This window comes from Synchytrium microbalum, assembly GCF_006535985.1.
Source record: "Synchytrium microbalum strain JEL517 chromosome Unknown SmJEL517_scf0027, whole genome shotgun sequence".
Taxonomy (NCBI): Eukaryota; Fungi; Chytridiomycota; class Chytridiomycetes; order Synchytriales; family Synchytriaceae; genus Synchytrium; species Synchytrium microbalum.
In genome coordinates, this window is record NW_022158376.1 from 71298 (window position 1) to 91613 (window position 20316).

The window sequence follows — 20316 nt, forward strand, 5'->3', positions numbered from 1 at the left end:
ATGAAGCTCACTATGGGTGACTGAGCAAAATCTGACGAATGACAATAGGCCTGCTTCCATGGGAGAAGCGCTGGATCGAATCTTGAAAGCGACGAAATGAACAGTCGAGGTTTCTCTCGCTTGAGAATAAGAGATCGTGTAGATGCTTTCTTGGGCTGAAAATCATGTGTGTACTGCAAGAAACCACATCAAAGAAGTTGGCGTTTGTTGATGCGACCTCTGCTGATGAACAACGCCATGCGTCGGACTCATTGTCATAGGAAGGCCTGACTTTGAAAGGGTCTTTTTGCAATTCTGAACGTTTGTGTTGTAGTGATAATCATACCAGCAATCTTATTGCACCTTGACAGACCTTATTACAAGCAAATATGCAACAAGCAATACATTGACAGTGTACGAAAGCAAACTATATTTCTACTATGTTCTATATGATAACTGTCCAAAACCTGATTTATCCAAACACCACAACTATTCATTCGGATTCCATTCCGGCTCTTCAACATTCGTGACCAGCGATGCTCCATTCGCGCCTTGTTGTTGAGCATTATCATCGTCATCTTCATCTTGTGCCATCCTCATTCTATCTAAAGCAGTCAACAATCCACTCATAGCATCCGTAGGGTCAGCTAACTGTGGATCGTATCCGACTATAGCCTTATTGTCACGACAATAGTCGATGAGAGCCTTCCAATGCTTGTCACTCGACAAGACAACTGGGTTGCTGTGGACAAAACAAAGGATTAGAACGGATTCGAATAGTTCAAAACATCAGTCGTACTCTTTCCAGATCTTAAAAACTTACCCAATCACAACCAAAAGTGCTTTGGCACGAGTGATAGCGACATTAAATCGCTTTGGATTTCTCAAAAATCCAAGATTGTGCACCGAGTCATGCTCAAAGTATTTGGCTGAGGATCGTACTGTGCTAATGATGATGATACGCCGTTCTTGTCCTTGAAACTCTTCTACAGATGCCACTTTGATGGCGTCACCATGAGATGGCTGCAGTCTGTTACGAAGGCGTTGTACTTGGCGACGATATCTAATTGAGTTGATAATTACGATCAGCCAGAGGTACTTGCCAGACCATTTACACTCCAAGATACTTACGGTGTAATAACACCAATTTGGTCCGAGCTAATGCCATACGACCTCGGAGCACTTCTCAACTTGTCAACCCACTGATTAACCATGCTCACTTCATCAGGATTGTACCACGACGGAGAAGCAGCTTCCTGCATATCTACATTGATTGGATTAGAGGTGCAAATGACAGCAAAAACCCCCCACCAGATACACACCTTTGCCATTCACACCGACAAATACCAGCGGGAACTGGTTGCGATTAGGCAAAAATGGAAGAGTCGATAAACTTTCTCGCATCGCTACATCAGCAGCAGGTATCAAATCACTGTTATAAAACAGCTGGTTTGGCAACGTCAGTAAGGCCGGATGAGATCTATAGTTACGAACGAGCTTCGTGACCAGATGTGGGTTCTCGTATTGTGCATGAGAACCGTCTTGAGATTGCTTCGGTTTGTACACTGGAAGCTCGGTTAGACGTTCAAGGTACGAGCGGTGAAGACCAAACTGTTTTACGATATCACTTCTCAGGACTGGTCCCAATTGCATTGGATCTCCAGCAAGGACAATCTGCGAGCGTCCTGGAGTCGTATCCATCAGACCAGCAATACCAATCCAGAACTCTATAGTGTGAGATGATTCTGCGTAAATAACTACATACAACATTTGTAGATCAGCACAGACGACATACCTGGTTCAATACAATGTCCTGCCTCGTCAATGAAGAAATGAGTAAAATGACCCCGAGGAAGGCCCATCGAGTACAGCAACCCGCCAGAAACGGCTCTACACACGCGAATTTCAGCGATATGTTCTGAAAAATTCTCGCAAATAACAATGCTTTTACACACGTCACAACTACCACGGTGTACGCCATCATTTCTTGCTTGGTTGGGGTGTCAAAAATACCAGTGGACTCTGAGTACCGCGAGTACTCCATAACTTTTGCGGAGAGTTCGGCACGTTCTCGACGATACGCGTTCAGTCGGAACATCTACAGCGACAGAGAATTGTGAGATAGTGTCGTTATCAAAAAACCAGCTGAAGCGTACCATAGAGCGACTAAACATTCCAGAGATCCGTTCACAGATTTGATCCGCGGCAGAGTTACTAGATAAAGCAGCATAGTGAGTCAGCACTTTCACATTGACTGTTTCGAAGCAATAGTACCTTGGAGCAAAAGCGAGAATGTGCACTGAATCGCTCTTCCTGTTTTGATACGTTTGCATGATACTGACAAAAGTTGTGTGAGTCGACATATACAGGGCCAGAGGAATTCGTGACTTACCACTCTGTGAGAGTCCTAGTTTTGCCAGTTCCAGGAGGGCCGAAGATAACGTACTATTCAAGGATGTCGAAGGTGGGACTCCAAACCTTGCAGCGAAATGTCATCGCACTTACTGGCAAGTACGAGCATGAATTTTCCACCACATTTCGTACGGCGGCGGTTTGCTCTTCATTCAAACCACGCAGGCCACTTAAATCAGCCGGTTTTGCTGATGTTGCTCGAGGTGGTGCAATAGAAGGAAACAGCACTTCTCTCGGAAGGGTCTTCGTCAAATCAAGAGCTTGATGCTGACGTTTGATTGGAGTTCGATTGAACTGAAACATGATGTTAAATCTAAGGCAAAACGTAAGTTAGATTTTAACAATTTTCAAGCTCAACCGGCACGTAGCACTTACTTCCGTCCTCTGACGAACACCCGTTGACGGAATCTGTCGTGAAACGAGAGTAACACTTGCTCCTGCTCTACGCGATGTGTATAGCCTTCATAACGAGTTTCTGTGGGATCATCCGATGCCATTACAGTAACTTTGTCTCCATACATCACGGATGGTCTCTTTTCTGCCAATCCAGGTACTTTTTTTAAAAAAACGGTTGAGATTTAGTTCAGCTTCTTCTGACTTCAGGATGTTGCATTTCTATCTTACCCTTTAATTGATAAAGAGGCCCAGCTTCAATCAATTCAACACCATGCATATCATATTTGCGAATATCAACTTCCATTTGAAGTTCCTCCAACCAACACAGTGTGGCGAATGTGGCAGAATACTTGTCATATGATAGACTAAAGGTCATATTGTCGAGTTCTTTATATTCTCCCAGGTCAAACCTCCTTCTCATTTCTTTCGGAACATGATACTGAAGAAGCGGATTTTCAAAGGCTTGGAAGTTAGGTCTCGGCGGAGGTCGCCCGCGCAATGGTGGATTGTTGCTATCTGCGACGGGTCTGACAGCACGGAGTTTCCTTCTATTAGAAGAAATAGCAGCGGTAATAGGAGTTGTGGTGACTGATTCAGATGCTCGAGGTTCGTCTGCTGGAGTAATATAAGCACCGTCCTGTACATGCACATTTACATAACGGCAGATTACAAAAGTTCCGAACTCGAAACAGATGACCCCCAATAAGTAGCCTACATTACGAGGCTTTAAGGTCAACTCCAAAAAGGTCATCCTACGTGAGGATACGACTAGAGGATCAGACTGATCATCTCTTGACTTAACCGTTATAGTCAAATCATCACCCATTGGATTCAGGAAGTATGGGTGTTTCGTAAGAGTGACGTCGGGCCTTCCCCTATCCACTCGTATGGTAAATGTGATTTTGATGACTTCGTCAGACTGTTTTATAGTAAGCGCATCGTCTTCTAATCCAATAAAGCGTGGATCGTTCTCACTGAGCACTGACAACGCCTCCTGCGGTTGACCAATCTTTACACCATTCTTATCAGCTTCAAGTTCAGCCCTGGAGCTATTCAATATGACCAGATCTGTCCTTCGAATGCGTTGTCCTGGACGATGAAGAGTGCCGTTACGACTAGGACTGGAAGCTCCAGTTTCGTCTCCAGCTTGTGGGCCATATTGCTCCAAGTTGGTAAATACAAGCTTGTGTCTTGAGGTATGTTTGAATACTTTGAGCTGGTTCATGTGATGCACTGCGGAGCCAGGAGTTATCCCAATGGATTTACTAATATATGTTCTAAAGTATCGGAACTTCTCTTTGATTTCATCACCACTCTTTGGTCTGGCATCATGAGGTAGACGGGCGATATATGAAATGAAGCTACGTATCTAAGACCGAGAAATTTAAGAAGAACAAAAAAGACAGCGAAACCATGGTTTACGTACATATTGATCAGCTTCAGCCACGTATCTCGGCATACCGTTCGGATAGACACCATTTATACAGTGTGTATAGTCCTTGACACCTTCTGGGACGGCACTGCCGCTCAAGACATCACAAGGATTTACCGCTGGTGGTTCATTTGATGGTGCAGCTAATCCGTCCGTTGCCGTGGCCGCGGATTGTCTGTCTACAAAGGAGAAGGAGTTTGCTACTGGTGCTGATGCGGGAGGTGGTGTTGCCGTCGTATTGTATCGAGTCTGGCTTCGAGTTACACGATTAACAGGTGTCGAGCTTCGAGTTATAGGTATCGAGCTTTCAGAAGATGGTCTACTAGGCAATGAGAAGTTTATTGATGCTGCTGATGCAAATCCTCCTGGACTACTGCTGGTAATAGGAGGTGTGAAAGAAGCTGTACATCTAAACTCGTTCATGATTACGAGACCTTGCTGGACCAGCATGACAGCGTGCTGTGTGTTTGAAAAGCGAACTCTGGCATAAGAGCGTTCATGGGGCTATGGAGAAAGAAGAAGCGTATTGGGCCTCTAGCGTGATGGTGAAGTTACAAAACAAGGTCTCGGCAGTGCTTACGTTTTGAGCTCGAAGCACTAAACAGGACATTGGCTTCAGTCCAATCGCGTTAACAGCAGCCCAGACATGACTTCGCTGGATGTCGTATGGGATGTTTGTGATGTCTACAAACACATTGTCTTCTCGCTCTGGAGTTGATGCTGAGTTCATCACGGGAGTTCTCGACTGGATATCAGTTCTACGTATGAAAAATATTAGCTTTGAGATTAAAAAAAGCTGCGTTCGATAGACTTTCCAACTGCATCGTCAACCGCACAACTTGAAATGAGTTGCAAGATGTCTGACAAAACAACAAATCAAAGGAAAAGTAAGAAAATGGATTTGTTGCCACACACCAGGCAGCTTACGATGTGCCCTCGTAGTGAAAGCCTCCCGTCGTCTGTTTATTGGAAGTTGGTTTTGGTTCGTGTTCTTGAGTTGTTCGCTGGAATGAGAAGGGACGCGCAAATTTCTCGAGACGGCGAAAATACGTGTTAAATCACGCATTTAACTGGATTATGTTCCGGCTTGCAATTTCGACTTGCTGTGCTGCTTGCGAAACTTTCCCACAACATACTAGGTACATCGTTAAAGATGACGGGAGGTACAAGTCTCAGTAAGCGCAAGTATCCCGAGGATGTGACCAGTCAAAGATCGGGTCTACCAAAGAAACAGTTCTTCAGACAGAGGTATGTGCGTGCTCATTGTCCCCATTCAAAAAAAATGTTTGATCGACGCTGACTGGCAAAACTCACTTATTAGAGCCCATGTGAATCCATTCTCGGATTATGAACTGAGCTAGTAAGATCTCCAAATCTCTCCCAACTCTTTGTCAACGACTAGTCCAACAACATTGACACCGTTTTGTTAGTCCTAGCGCTCCTGAACAGTATGACTGGCATAGTTTCTATCCAGCCCACTTCCCAAAGAAGGAAGAAGAGTCTCAATCTGCTGGAGAAGCCAGCTCGAATCATGTCACTGGTCAGAAAGTAGTGGAATTCGCAGATATTGGTATTTGACATGCACTGCATTCTTTCTCGCCAAACCGCGCTCGAACTAACCCTTTATTCGCCAAATCAGGTTGTGGATATGGAGGCTTAATGATGTCCTTGTCGCCTCTCTTCCCAGATACTCTCATTCTCGGCATGGAGATCCGCGACAAGGTCGCAGAATACGTTGATCGGCGTGTACAGGCTCTACGAGAACAGAATATGGACAAGCAACGAGATGAGACTGGCTCATATCAGAATGTTGCAGTGCATCGTATGAATGCTATGAGGTTTCTGTCAAACTTTTTCAAGAAGGGACAGGTATGCAATGTCCGTCTGTCACTTGATAGAGAAATATGACTCACGCTTCCATTTGATTTTATAGTTGACAAAGATGTTCTTCCTCTTCCCTGATCCACACTTCAAGGCCAAAAAGCACAAACACCGCATCATCACTCCCCAACTACTCGCCGAATACGCATACACTCTCCGCATCGGCGGTCTCCTATACACATGCACAGACGTACGCGCACTACACGAATGGATGGTAAAACACATTGACGCACACCCACTTTTTGAACGAATCCCAAACAAGGATCTAGAAGGTGACCCATGCATTCCTTGTGTCATGAACGATACCGAAGAAGGTAAAAAAGTAGCTAGGAATAACGGAGACAAATTTTTGGCTGTGTATCGACGTATCGATGATGCTCAAGATCCAAATTGGAAGGGGTTTGCACCATTGTTTGATAAAGGTGACAAGAATGATAAGGAGGGAGGAAATGAGGAGGATAGTAATGATGATAATGATGGGGAAGGTGCTGAAGATAATGGTGGAGAGGCTGAGGAGGGAGGAGATAAAATGGTAGTAGACCGCAATGCAGAATAGAATCAAACAGTAAAGTCAAATAGATTATTGAGTATGTTTGAATCTTTGTCGGTATCGGTGCTGTGGTATCATCATGCTAATGCTGAAAGATTGGAAAACTCGTCGAATTTTACAAAAAAACGAGTGACTTTTCGAGCAACAGGGGGGTGGTGACCCCCTTGGGCTTGCCACCTATGCCTTCAATACTGTCGTGTTTGCTATGCCCCTGCGCCCTGGCTCGTCCTTACAAAATACCGGGGTTTACTCCTTAAAAGCTTCACCTTTCGTGACTGAACAAGATCTGACGAATGACAATAGAGCGGCTGTGACGGGAGAAGCGTGGGATCGAATCTTCAATGCTCCAAAATGAATATACGGGTCTCTTCTTGTCGTGAAGAGAGCGATCGTGTAGATATATTCCTGGGTCGAATGTCTCGTGTTATGCTGTCACAAACCTGTTGGATGTTTTCTGTATATTTCGCTTCCGCTATATATTCACGTGCTTGCCACTAAATATAACCGTAATACATGAGGTACAAGTTGATTGCTCACAAAAATCTAATGCTACTCGCGAAAAGTCTCGGTCGTTGAACTGGTATCTTTTGCTTTACATCCGTCGGCGGTACATCTACCATCTACCGACTTATACGTCTATACGAATTAATTACAAAGATAGCATTGAAAGCCATATTTACTACTGAGCATGAACAGAGACGAAACAGGCTCAAAGATACTAGGTTCTTTGCCTGTCACAACCGATACCAGTACAACGGGTAAAGCGTGGTGGCCTCAAGATAACCTGCTTGTGATCCATATGATTCATTTGTGGTAGTATCACGATCGGATACTGGCTCATCATTCGTCACCAGATCTAAAAAAGTCACAATGTAAGCCGATGATCGAATTCCCTATATGCGGAGCAAAATCAACCCACCTGGCGTCAAAACATGCCCACTATCCTTCAGTGGACTTGGAGAGGTATTCGCCCCAAGCATTTCTTTTACAGAACGATGTGAGATCGTCGACGTTTCTCCAACTTGGAGTTTTTGATCGATGTGGTTCATGTCAGCTAACGAGTACAGCAATAATATCAGTACCAGTTTCTAGACCTTATGAATGTTCAACATTTTTTCCAAGTTTCTTTACAGCAATCGGTCCTTGGCATTAACTTTTCAGCAACGCACATTTGGACGCAGAGGGAGATACAGAGAGATTGAAGACAACTACACTATCATACAGCTCGGGGTCTTGAGGCATTTCAGATAATCGAAAATACCTATAAGTTTGCCTATACCAGTTTCTGAATGGAATTTCGCTCATGTTGGAACTCGTGATAGTCAAAGCCTCATATATGTAAACAAGCAAAGCATTCCAAGCAGCACTGCCTCGTCGTACTCGGGAAGCATTGCGACCTTGTATCGGTGCGATGAAGTTGCACATTCAACAACTTTTAATGTTCATGGTACGTAAGTCTGGATCCTTTGTATATGCACAAAAAGGGATATGTACAGATTCATTTGTAAACAACAATTATAAACAAATTAATAATAAACAAACAGGATAGATGACCTCAAGTCTTTCTGCTCGTTGTGGTCCTACTTCCAGTACTTCTCGAATGCCTAATATGAGCAGCATTACCACTACTGCTGCTGCTACCATAACCAAGTCCAATATCTTTAAATCGATCATCAAAATCAAGTCCCGACTTGAAATTCTTGTCATGCTGGGATGACGGAGTCGACGAATAGTGATGACTTTCGGATCGATACTTTACATCATTACCGTTGAGTCTCAAATCATCGTGATCTAGATTACGGGGACGAGAGCTACTGGATGTTGTCGCGGGTGCTACTATGTTTGTAGACCTAGATGCTTGCCTATTCGATGAGGAAATTCTTGAAGGGGAAGAAGATCGAGCACCACGTGGGCGAAGTTCTTGTTCATACTGCTTTTTCAAGTCGTCCAACCTATTTGTTGTTCGCAAGAAGTATTAGCCAACTAAAGGCCTGCAAAAAAAAAGAATTTTATTGATTTGCAAACCTTGCTTGCCAGTCTTGCTCCATCCTCTCCTTCCTCTTCCTCCATTCATCTTCTAATCGATCAACACCACGTTGTTTACTGGCAGCGACATCATCTCTCATAGTTCGTAATGTTGAGACATATTGCTGCCTTGTCTGATTAAGAGCTTCACGATGCTCAGCTTCTAATCTAGCTTGGATCTCTGATACTGCTCGTTGGTGAGCTTGATTCAATTCGGAAGTCATGTTCTAATCGTCAAAAGTTGTGTGAGATGAAAAAACGTAACAGAGGCGCCTTCGTAGGAAGTAACTCACTTCAAGCTCAATAATCTTCTGCCGTAGACGAGTAACATCACCTTCAACATCCCTTCTAGCCTCTTCTCGGGCTTGCCTTCTACCCTCTTCACGGCCCTCGTGCCTACAAGCATCACGTTCCTGCTTGAAATCACCTCCCACTTTGTCGCGTAGTTGAGCTTCTACTTTGACATACTCTTCCTTCAGTCTCGTGACGGCTGTCTCGTAAGCTTTAGCACACCGTTCACGTATCTTCGTGGTAGTGCGCTCGGCTTCTTCTGATGCTAATTGTTTGGCTTCAGCTACATCTCGAAGCCGTCGATTCTCAGCCGAAGCTAGTAGTGCATCGGTCTCAGACTCGTGCTGCTTCGTCAAGCTGGACTTGAGACGACTGATCAAACTCGGGAAGGCGGTTTCCAATTCGTCAATGGTGGTTGGCTTTGGACTAGAGCTAGCAGCGGCCTGTTGGTTACTGGTAAGACTATGAAGCTGGAAACGTGCATCATCAGCCTTCTTCCTTAGCTCGGCAACAAGGGCTTCATATCTAGCCTTGATACTCTCAGCTTCCGCATTATGAGCATTCGTGACATCCTGTATAGATTTACGATGCCTTTCTTCGAGTTTAGCAGTAAGCTCACGGGCAGCTTCAGTCTGATCTCGTCGATCCTTATTCAGTGCATGAGCTAAATCACCCCGTGTCTGTAAGATGGCCTGTTCTGTTGATTCGACATATGCACGGCATCGATCAATAAGACGACGAGTTCGGTTTGTAACTAGAGTATCATTAAATCCCGTCGAAGATCTGATGGAAGCAGCGTTATCGGCACCAAAAAGGGTATCCAATTCACGATTTAAGAATGCTAAATCATTACTAGTGATGTCGGGCTGACTATCCACCTGTGTGGCTACTTCCAGAGAGACAGGACGTCTCATTACTGCATGTTCACGTTCAATCAAACGTTGTTCCATACTTCTAATCTCTTCTTCCTTTTGTTCTACCAGTCGTTTCGTACGTGCCAAGTCTGATTCGAGCCGCCTTCTTTCAGCTGCTCGTTCGTCCTTTTCATGTTCAATATCTTCTCTCAGACGTTGTTGCATTTCCTCTTTGTCTCGTTGCATTTCACGTCGAATCTCCTGCAATTGACGTTCTTTTTGAGACATGACCTCCTTTTTGACTTCTAGGATGTCCAATTCTTTTTCTCGTTCCATTGTTGCACGGATTGATGCTAGTTGAGAAGCACTAGCTTTGGAATGATGTAGATCCTGTTGCAGTTGCTCAATACGTTTCTGTAGAAGAGATCTGCGATCCTCCTCTGACCGCTATGAGCAAATGTTATGTCAATTTGTTTTGCAAGGAGTTTGAAGCTCCACAAGTAGACATACCTGCAAGGCTTGCAACATGCCTTCAAACTCTTTCCGAGTCTGTTGGGATGATGCCTCATGTTCCAGCGTTGATTTGGCTATAAAATTGTTAAACTTAGACATGAAAGTTTCACACCAAAAAATATAGAGTCTCATTCTTTAATGAGCAGCTTACTTTGGCTAGTTCTCAACTCCTCGTTGGCATTGAGCAATCTCTCATTCAAAGCCTTGAGACTCCTACACTCATTTCTCATCTCTTCCACCATCTGATCGAATTGTCCAGGTGTATCATGAGCGAACGACGATGACGCCGTTGTTGGTGCGTAATCAGATCTAGGAGTACTGGAATAGATATCTGCCGATTCGGTTTGAGTAGCTCCTGCTGCTGATATTATCGGTTGATGTTGATGTGCGAGAGCTCTTCTAGCTAGCATATACGGAGCTGGAGTAGGTGTATTTACGAGCTTGCCGTATAGCTGAGTCTGAAGCAGCGGATGCACATCCTCATAGTCATGGTTTATAGGTTGATGGTCGTTGATACCGTTGATTCCATTCGTTCCGTTTATATCATCGATACCATTCATACCACCTACGAGTCCACCTGGCGAGTCTTCGCTCATAACAGGAGAATCTCCGTGGTTCTGCTGGTCTTGTTCGTCCTGTTGTTGTAGTGGTGAATCGTATTCATCATCTTGGTATTGAGCCCATTCGAATGGGTTTGGGTGTGATGTTGGTAAATACGAGTTTGTAGCAGCATTATCATGATTGGCATCTATGCGGCCTGCGTCATCTATTTCTTGGTCACTAGCTATAGAGTCGTGATCGTTGGGATGTTTGCCGACAGTTCCATACTCTGTAAGTTCTAGATCTGTGAGACCTTCTAATCTAGAAAAGTTTCCCAAATGAGTATCATCGTCGTCTTCACCGTTTAGATCTTGTTCGTGATCCAAGACCCTGCTAGTGTTGTTGTCAATAGCCATATTTTGAATATTCTGGATTGCCCGTTCCACGTCACTAGCTCCATCATTAGGATCATTGTTTTTGTCGATATTAGGATTAGGACCTTCTGCATCATCCAATAGATCTAGTTCGTCCTGTCCAAAGACTAGATTTGACTTGTTTGATGTTGATTGATTCAGAGCAGTTCTAGAGTCAATATTTCTCCAATCCGACTGCAAAGCAGCGCCCACAGCAGTAAACTCCTCAGCATCTAGCTGATCTACCAAGTCCTGGAAGTCTCCATCCAGTAGTTCATCGCCAGTTGCATTGGTTGAAAATGAGGAATTGCGATGGTGTAAAAAGCTGGTGCTGCGCTTGCTACTACTATAGGGCGTCCTTAGACCTGTCAACATTGTCTGCTATCTTAGATTCAATTGAAGCCTGTGGAGAAGCTCTCTTGGTCACTTCACGAATCTTGTCACGAAGTTCGACAATTCGACCAGGTGAAATATAGAGAGATGGAGCCGAGACCTCGATCAACATCACCTACAAGGCAAAGAACGCCATTGCAACTACCCCCTTCACGCCCTTCTTCGTTGATTTTATCATCGCCATCTCCAACATCAGCTAAACATCAAGAGTCGCCAAGTGCCATTCTCGCAAAGGAGCTCACTACCATGTTTTCTAAAGATGAAAATATGGATCAAATCATCAAAGTCCAACAAGACACGTAAGTCTTATCGTTTGGGAGCTGTGACATTAAAGCAGGCCAAGCACGACTTTGGAACATCATCTTGCGCGACCGTTAACGTGTATTTCTTTTCTCACGTTTACATAGATTGGAGAGATTAAGAACTACCAATGATGCTCTTGATACATTCAACGAGTTTTCCGCAGCACGGTATCTTGTCGAGGCTAAAAGTGTAGAAGGATACACCAAGTTGCTACGTGAAATCAAGACTGACTTGGACTCTATATTCAGACGTGTTCGGTAACTGAACATGTCACATTATCGCAGTCTAAAGCTTCAAACGTTACTCACACTGTTCTTCCGCAGAGTTCTGAAAGCGACAGTGTCTGCAAGACATCCGAAAGAGTTTGCAAGAGCTGGTGGAACATTAATAGATGCAGGTGATGACGATGATTGATGTTGATTATACTATGAAAGTGTATATATTGTGTAGGATATGTGTGTTTGTTACGGTCTCAGCTCTAGTATAATACAATTGTCCAACAGCTCATGATACGGATATCCTTTATTACTGGCTTTAGACTGTGAATTTCTATGCAGACTTGTTCCTAAAGGCGTCTATGATACCCGGATCTATACTCGACGTGTTTATCGTATTGACAGTCGGCTGTACAGGAGCCGTTGCAGGTGCCGCTTCTGGTGATGACGACAAGGCAAACACTTTCTGTAATGATTGCTGAGACATTCGACGTGAATGCGACGATACCATAAACGTGTTCGTCTTATGTGATTGTTGCTCATCTTCCGGTGAATCGTGAATATGTGATGACTTTGATACGAGTTTAGTCTTGATTCCTTTTGTATGCATCGTGGTGTGTCTCAGCGGAAGCGACACTGCAACGTTCACCACGTGCAAAACGGTTGAATATGTAAATGTTGCTATTGCAATCATCAATAGTATCGGTAGTCCTATCGTCAGCATCACGGCAGATACAGCCCATGACTAGTTTTGAATGTATGTGTTAGTCTCGCAACAAGAAACATCAGTCAATTCCAATGCATCATCGACAAATCTCAAGTAGTTTATAGATTAGATAAGATCAGACTGCGAACTCACCACAAGAAGCAACGGTGTGAAGGACATACAGACGATCAAGAGCAGGACCGGCATCCAACCGTCCTTGGCTGCATGTGAGTGGGCCATCAATTCAAATTGTGAGAATTGGAGTTGCAAACGTTGGGGGTGAACTTTGCTGCAAAAATGCCTTTGCAAGTCATCTTTAGGACTCACAAGTACTTTATTTACAAGAAATTAACGTCTACTGCTACAATGACAAGTCTAAAAGGTCTAAAAATCATTCTCGGTGCAATGCCATTTGGCGAAGGAACTGGAGGTCGCATCACGTCTCCTACAGAGGTGGAACGAATAATCAACCTACTGTTCCAGCACGGTCATAACGAAATTGATACGGCCCGAATGTATACTGGAGGGAATAGCGAGAAATTGCTGGGCTCTTTGAATCTGTCACGGACGAAGTACAAAATAGCCACGAAAGCCTTTCCGTTTGAACCTGGGATGCATTCTAGGACTCAAATCCGAACTCAATTTGAGGCTAGTCTTACAGCTTTGAATATGACGCATGTCGATTCCTTCTATTTGCATGCGCCGGATCATGCAACACCTTTTGAGGATACCTTGGCCGAAGTGCAAGCATTCTACAACGAGGTACGTGTTTTATTGATAGAGAAACTGGTTTCGACCTCGTGTTTGCGATCTTTCTTGTAAACATCTCTGCAACCTTACACGGTGGATTCTGTTTCCATTCAGAACAAATTCACAGAGCTCGGAGTCTCAAATTATGCTGCTTGGGAGCTCACGCATCTTTGGCATATCGCCAAGCAGAACAATTACGTCTTACCAACGATTTGTCAGGTAAGTCCAAACAATTTCAACACATAGCTGTGACCTACTTGAATCGACCATTCTTAGGCAATGTACAATCCATTAACCAGATCCATCGAAGACGAACTGATACCAGCATGTCGAGCACTAAACATATCACTATACGCTTACAACCCGTTATGTGGAGGTCTCCTTACAGGAAAATACTCATACACATCTCCACCGTCTGAGGGGCGTTTTGGAGAACACGGACAAGGCGACATGTACAGATCTCGTTTCTGGAAACGAGAATACTTCGCAGCTATAGATATCGCCAAAGCAGCTTGTGACAAGGAGGGAATATCACTAGTGAACGCATCTCATCGGTGGCTGATGCATCATTCTCAGTTACGTGCTGGTGTCGATGGTATCGTCACTGCTGTATCGTCGTATGAGCAGGCAGTTAGTAATCTCAAGGATTATGAGGACGGGCCCCTGCCGTCGACGATTTGTGATGCTTTTGACGAGGGATGGCAACTCATCAAGGGTGTGTGTCCCACGTATTGGCGTAAACATACAGGGATGGAGGCTAAAGCTGGTGGTATTAAACTGTAACAGTAATGTCAGCAATCTGATGTGTCCACTTCGGATAGTTAAACAATGGTAACTTTTCATGAGGATTATTATGGTGTTTTTTGGCAAATCTGTTGTTGCAAAATTGGCGTACTATATCAGACTACAAGTGTCCTCCAGTGGTTTGTAAAGATCCAGGATTGGCATCAGGATCCGTATCTTTGCAACATCAGCATAACCACTACAGGACCTTCAATACCACTCACCACAGGACCTTCAATACCACTCATTGTCGCCAAAGAGCATATTAGTAATACACTAGTCTGTTCGGAAACACGAAGGACGTAGTCATCAGCGTGGTGATAGTGTGAACTACCACCACAGGACCTTCAATAACAACTCAGTGTCGCCAAAGAGCGCATTGGGAATACACCTGGCTGTTCATGAGAAACAAAATGGACGTATGTATCGGCGTAGTGATATTAAAGTAAACCACCACCACAGGACCGTCAATACCACTCCGTGTCGACAAGGAGTGTACTGGAACATCTCGCCATTCAATACAGAACAAAGCGACTTGGTGTATTGATGATCTCAGAGAGTTGGCATTCAACCATTCACATGAGACAGAAATTTATGCTAGCATTGGTCGTAGGGTCCTCGATGCACTATCGATATCACGCGTTTCCTTCGTGTCTTCGATGTTGATGAGGTCAAGAAGCTCGTGTTTAAGTGGAGGACGCCTGGTGAGTACATTCTGGTGGTTAATGCTATAAGCCAAGGAACATGTGCGGTCATGTTGAAAATGTTTGCATTTAGCCTCTTCTCATTTCATATGCCCACGTTAAGTTGAACGAGCTCTGATCATTCGAAATGCAGATCGTTTGGGTATAATATGGTCAGAGCATTTTTCATTGGTGATGGGTTTAAACACGAGAACTTGTAGGTATGCTGACAAAGGACTCAAGTTTGTTTGCGACTGCATTTGATGTCAAGAAACTGGGAGGTGTAAGTGCTGATTCGCTTTCAACAATATGTCAGAACCTAACGCCAAGCAATTTTTAGAACAATCCACCACAACCAGCCATACCAGAACATGAAGATGAAGACCAAGCTGCCCCAGCCGAAGAATTAGGTAGTGATGCTGCAGAAGAAATCTGTGATGGAAAAGAGTTTGGTATAGGTGCGGGTCATGTTTTGGGAGAGGGGGTTGAGTTTCATACTTTTGAGGATGATCCGGCTCCATTTGAAGAAATAGTCGCTCAGGCTCAGGACGGAGCTGGTGTCGTTGATGAAGCTGAACTTGAACCTTAAGATGGTGATCTGGAGGAGGACCCAGATCCTCTTGGTCTGTACTTCAACGTCAGTGATAATGACTAGGAAGTCAAAGTATCGTGTGTGGATATGTGGGTGTTGTGCGTTGGGTCGGCATTGTACGTATTTTGCTGCAAAATATAGTTATAAGAAGGCCTCTACCAAAATCATCCAATCTCAGGTTGTTCGCGATAATGTATCATCTGCATTTGTTTTTCGCCGGATTGGGTTCGCTATCATGAAGGGTGTGGGGCTGCAGCTGACAGCTCGCATGAGGAAGGGGGACGTGTTTTGAGGGTTGTAGTAGTACTTTAGATGTGCTTTCTTCTTTTCAGTTTAATAAATAATCTCTAGTTTCGTTAAAAAAATCATCTGATGTTTTGACTTGTACGGTTTCTTGAGAGCTGTTGATCTTAACAAACGCAAATCAATCTTGCTTGACACGTTTGGCTTCTTGCTTTGGACAAGACGGCGAATCCTGAGTCATTGAAAGTGCTGATTATTATTCCAGTCAGCTTGCACTATTCGCACGAGGCATGGCAACAGGTTGGACAAAATCTCACTTTGTCGTAAAACATCTTGTCTTCGGTTTCTTGTCTATTAAGATCAGGTATAACATTCTTAATGCTGGATTTTATAGATGCTACAGCTTCTCCTTTACTGCACAAGTTTACTGAAATCCTGAAAAGTCAAACATTTGGACTTGATGATTTCGATCGCATCTCTGGATTGGAGCTCACGGTCGAATGGATTAAACGAACTGGTTTCAGAAGGTACTTTCTTTTCACTGGACTCATCTTTCGATACCTTCCTTGAGGCTGATTTCGCGTCCACACTTAGCCCGATCGTCATTGACTCTCCAGAGGGCCTCGATATGATGATGCCAGAAACTAGTCTCAATGCTTCCCAAATCGCCGATCTGGTTGGCCGAGACGTCGTGGTTGAAGCTATGGAAGTCTCTTCTCAAAGCGAGATTCTGATGAATCTTGGTCAATGGGCCGTTTACTTTGACGCTCCAGTGAACAGAACTCGGATACTCAACGTAAGGCAGAGTTGCCGAGGCATTCGACCTATGCATCTCGCTAAATCGCAACCCCAATATAGCTCATCTCACTGGAAGTTTCAAAAACACGACTCGGAAATATGATCAAATTGCCTCGAATAGTTCGAGAAATCGATTGGATGGAGACGGTTTGGCCGTCTCATAAAAGGGAGACTAATTATCCAAAAGTTCAAAGATACTGCCTCATGAGTGTCAAGCACTCGTACACGGAGTAAGCCTAATCGCAAACATTTGCTCTATTTTCGAGAACACGGAAACTTGACACCAAAACAAACCAGCTTTCATATCGATTTTGGAGGCTCTTCTGTATATTATCATATATTGAGGGGTGAAAAGATATTCTTCTTTGTCGAGCCAACTCCAGCAAACCTGGAAGTCTATGAAAAGTGGTCTGTCAGTCCAAATCAGGCCGATACTTTCTTTCCTGATTTGGTAGACAAGTGTGTGAAGGTCCGTATCAAGGCTGGAAGCACGTAAGTTGTAGCAGTACTAGTTGACATCGCTTCTCCATCTGACTGGTGAAATCCATAGATTGATGATTCCAACAGGATGGATTCATGCTGTGTATACACCCGTCGATTCCATAGTTATTGGCGGAAACTTTCTACACGGCTTCAATATCGGTGGTCAGATTGAAGTCCGGAAAATAGAGCTCAGAACGGCCGTGCCAGTCAAATTCACCTTTCCATTCTTTGACAAGATGATGTGGTATGCGTCGCAAAAGTATGCCCCTATTCTTGAAGGTACGACGGCCTTTTTTGGTAAATCATTGCGTTTAGCATTCATGGTACTGACTTCATCAAATGTTCTGTAGGTGATGCACAAAAGTTATGTATATTTGAGCTGGACGGATTATGTCACTTAGCTGATTATCTAGAGCATCTTCTGGCCGTCATTGAATCGGACGAACCGTCGCATGTCAATGAACGGAAACGGTTGACTGCTGAGATTCCAGTCGCCATTCAATTGCGGAAGCCGTTTGTATATGTACAGGATATTCGTCGTATGGCCAGAGATGAATTGTCTCGACGAGCTGCAAGGACGTCGAGTTTGGGACATGATAATGTCGTTGAAATTGAGACGTCAAGTGTCTCGAATACAACGGCAACAGCGTCACCATCACGTAGTACTGGTACAGCGGTACCCGCATCAGCACTACAGATACCTAAATCGATAAAACTTCGTCTTTCTGCAATGAATCAACCATCTCCCCAAATCCAATCTAAGTCGGAGCCAGTCAAAGAGGACAAACCAAAGCTTCTACTTCGACTTCCGCCGCCTGGTGAAGCCGTCTCATACGAAGATCCAAACGACGTGGAGGACAATGATGCCGACGAGGACTTTACCGTCGACGTAAAAGACAAAGATTATTCTACTAGTGATGAGGAAGCTCTTCTTGAGGAGGTTAAGAGTAAGAGTGTTGCCAGCAAGTCTCACGGCAAGAAACGAAGGAGGAGCTCGGAGGCTAGTAGTGACAGTGACGACGATAGTGATGATCAGAAAAGGAAGACTGGGTCGAAAAAGTCTGTCGCTTCCAACAAGAACAGCAAAAGTACTAGTAGTAAAACTGAAGCAGTCAAGAAAGCCAAGAAACCTCATGTAATAAATAGTTTGAGCAAGAAGCTTGCAGCTCTGTCTAGGAAACGTAACTAATCTACAAATTATATAAGATACTTGTAAACACGGCATGATTTCGCATAAAGACATAGCATCCATGATACTAGTATTGTTATTATTTAAGTAAAAGTCACTGGACTTGGAAAACTACACTTTACATTTTACTACTACTGGACGTACTAGGCGTGGAGCTGCTGCTGCTTGGAGTTCCAATCTTCAATGTCAAAGTATCGACGAGCTTCGTCTCTGGACGCTCCATGTATCCTATTCCGTCGCCATTCCAGTTCTCATAAGATTTGGCCGTATCTACGACCCGTCTCGCAGCTTTGATGTATATATTCTGAATTCCGTTATCGTCTGATCCGTAGAGCTTTTCCTGGAAGGCAAAGACGCTTACGACTAGCGAAGAAAACGTACGTGGTTACTTACAAATAACGACTTATGTTGAAACCGCGCTGGTACTACCTTTTGCGACATGATCATCCTCAGTAGCTATAGCCAAATCGAATATACTCTTCCACTCATCACCCCTGCTAATCTTCATCTTGGGGCTCAGCTCCACATTGCTGACCCTAGATACATCAATTATAGGCCTCCCTTGAGTAACATAAAGGGCGATGACGATCTGGAAGTAGTTTTTCAAGAGCGCGATCTGGGATGATAAAACTAGGTGTGGAAGAATACACCTGACAGCATGTAGACCTGTCTGATAGTACAAAGCGTTAGGCTTCTCGTGGTGCAGAATGAGTTGGATATTTGACATACCACTCCATGAAGAAAGAAGAAATCCAGAAGATTCGGGTAGGGCGAGGAGCACACAAAAGCGTGCAAGACTAGCAGGGTCAGCTCGTGCAGCCTTGTAGCGATTATAGAGGGATGTATACTGCCGTTTACTGATGTAAAAGTCCATTTCTGGGCGTACAGAGAAAGCGCATATCCACGCTCTTGACCTAATATGCGAAACCGTTGCTGTATTGGTATTCTCATGACTGGGTGCCTTCCAAATATCTACGAGAAAGACAGCAGTTGAGTACACGTTTGCCGATTGTCAAAGTGGTTCGTCCGTATACTCACTCCAACGAAATCACCATCATCTCTCACTTGCATCAAGATCTGGTTTAGACTCAAGTGATTTTCGGCCTTTTCTCTGAGCGGATCCGGCAGATCTGAGAGCTTCGTATAGGATATGGCCAGATACGCTAGTCCTTCTGCCATCAGACTATCATTTAGGAATTCACAGGCAAATCCAAGATGTATCATTGGATGTAGGGCTGACCCAACTATACCGGGTATGAGTGCTGGGAAGTACTCTTCCAGTGTTGTCAACATGCCCTTGTCTGCGATTTCAGCTTGGAAGAATGCGAGATAGTCGGGATAATATGTTTTTTGGCCGAGTTTTAACATCCAGTTCTCTAAACTAATCCTTCGAGACCTCTTTAAAGCTGGTTCCATGTATCGAGCATGGTAATCGAATGCTGTTTTGAGTCGTTCTGGAGTTGCTCCAATCTTGTACAGGGCGTATATGTGATGACTTAGATGGTTGCTCATGGTTGATTTGTGCTACATCGTAGAAACAAATGTAATCGTTAGATGCTATAGTTGATTTGTGCAGCAGCTGCTAAAACAGTTTAACAGGTGGCCCAATTCGATGAGTTCAAAGACGGATTTCGAGCCAAAAAGTACTTTACACAATGATTACATTGGCCCTTACCTCTACATTGAACCGTTCGCAGTTCTGCTGAACCAGTGATTTTGCCATCTCCCATGATTCGACTTCTAACGGATGATTTGACTCGTATTGAGGAAACAAGCGTCGTTCATACAAGTCTGCAGCCATACTGGAGCCTGGGTTTCTTGGACTCTGCGACAATTGAAGCGTGTGTGGTGTTTTGAGCTTGCTAAAAGTTGCAGCTGCAGGAGAGAAACAC

General features: G+C 44.1%; 6 protein-coding genes across 6 annotated transcripts; 4 read left to right on the plus strand and 2 right to left on the minus strand.

Moving 5' to 3' along the window:
* Positions 1-468: 468 nt before the first annotated feature.
* On the minus strand, positions 469-4949 carry SmJEL517_g04200 (uncharacterized protein; the record flags this gene model as incomplete). The annotated part of the gene is made up of 13 exons (XM_031170128.1): positions 469-721; positions 803-1042; positions 1111-1243; positions 1302-1706; positions 1775-1869; positions 1935-2077; positions 2136-2316; positions 2372-2424; positions 2485-2704; positions 2767-2944; positions 3016-4156; positions 4214-4723; positions 4800-4949. The coding sequence occupies 13 exons, from the start codon at positions 4947-4949 to the stop codon at positions 469-471; spliced, it is 3702 nt and encodes a 1233-aa protein (XP_031023853.1).
* Positions 4950-5372: 423 nt separating this feature from the next.
* On the plus strand, positions 5373-6656 carry SmJEL517_g04201 (uncharacterized protein; the record flags this gene model as incomplete). Its single annotated transcript, XM_031170129.1, has 5 exons — positions 5373-5467; positions 5541-5579; positions 5650-5789; positions 5859-6088; positions 6153-6656. The coding sequence occupies 5 exons, from the start codon at positions 5373-5375 to the stop codon at positions 6654-6656; spliced, it is 1008 nt and encodes a 335-aa protein (XP_031023852.1).
* Positions 6657-8205: 1549 nt separating this feature from the next.
* On the minus strand, positions 8206-11661 carry SmJEL517_g04202 (uncharacterized protein; the record flags this gene model as incomplete). The annotated part of the gene is made up of 5 exons (XM_031170130.1): positions 8206-8602; positions 8676-8902; positions 8969-10267; positions 10331-10407; positions 10485-11661. 5 exons carry the CDS (start codon positions 11659-11661, stop codon positions 8206-8208), a joined length of 3177 nt encoding a protein of 1058 aa, XP_031023855.1.
* A 105-nt stretch (positions 11662-11766) lies between these two features.
* Positions 11767-12396, plus strand: SmJEL517_g04203 (uncharacterized protein; the record flags this gene model as incomplete). Its single annotated transcript, XM_031170131.1, has 3 exons — positions 11767-11978; positions 12087-12239; positions 12306-12396. 3 exons carry the CDS (start codon positions 11767-11769, stop codon positions 12394-12396), a joined length of 456 nt encoding a protein of 151 aa, XP_031023854.1.
* Positions 12397-13200: 804 nt separating this feature from the next.
* SmJEL517_g04204 (uncharacterized protein) lies at positions 13201-14436 on the plus strand (the record flags this gene model as incomplete). Its single annotated transcript, XM_031170132.1, has 3 exons — positions 13201-13665; positions 13768-13872; positions 13930-14436. The coding sequence occupies 3 exons, from the start codon at positions 13201-13203 to the stop codon at positions 14434-14436; spliced, it is 1077 nt and encodes a 358-aa protein (XP_031023857.1).
* A 1896-nt stretch (positions 14437-16332) lies between these two features.
* On the plus strand, positions 16333-18424 carry SmJEL517_g04205 (uncharacterized protein; the record flags this gene model as incomplete). Its single annotated transcript, XM_031170133.1, has 6 exons — positions 16333-16481; positions 16549-16750; positions 16813-16982; positions 17050-17244; positions 17303-17514; positions 17586-18424. The coding sequence occupies 6 exons, from the start codon at positions 16333-16335 to the stop codon at positions 18422-18424; spliced, it is 1767 nt and encodes a 588-aa protein (XP_031023856.1).
* Between the last annotated feature and the right edge of the window lie 1892 nt (positions 18425-20316).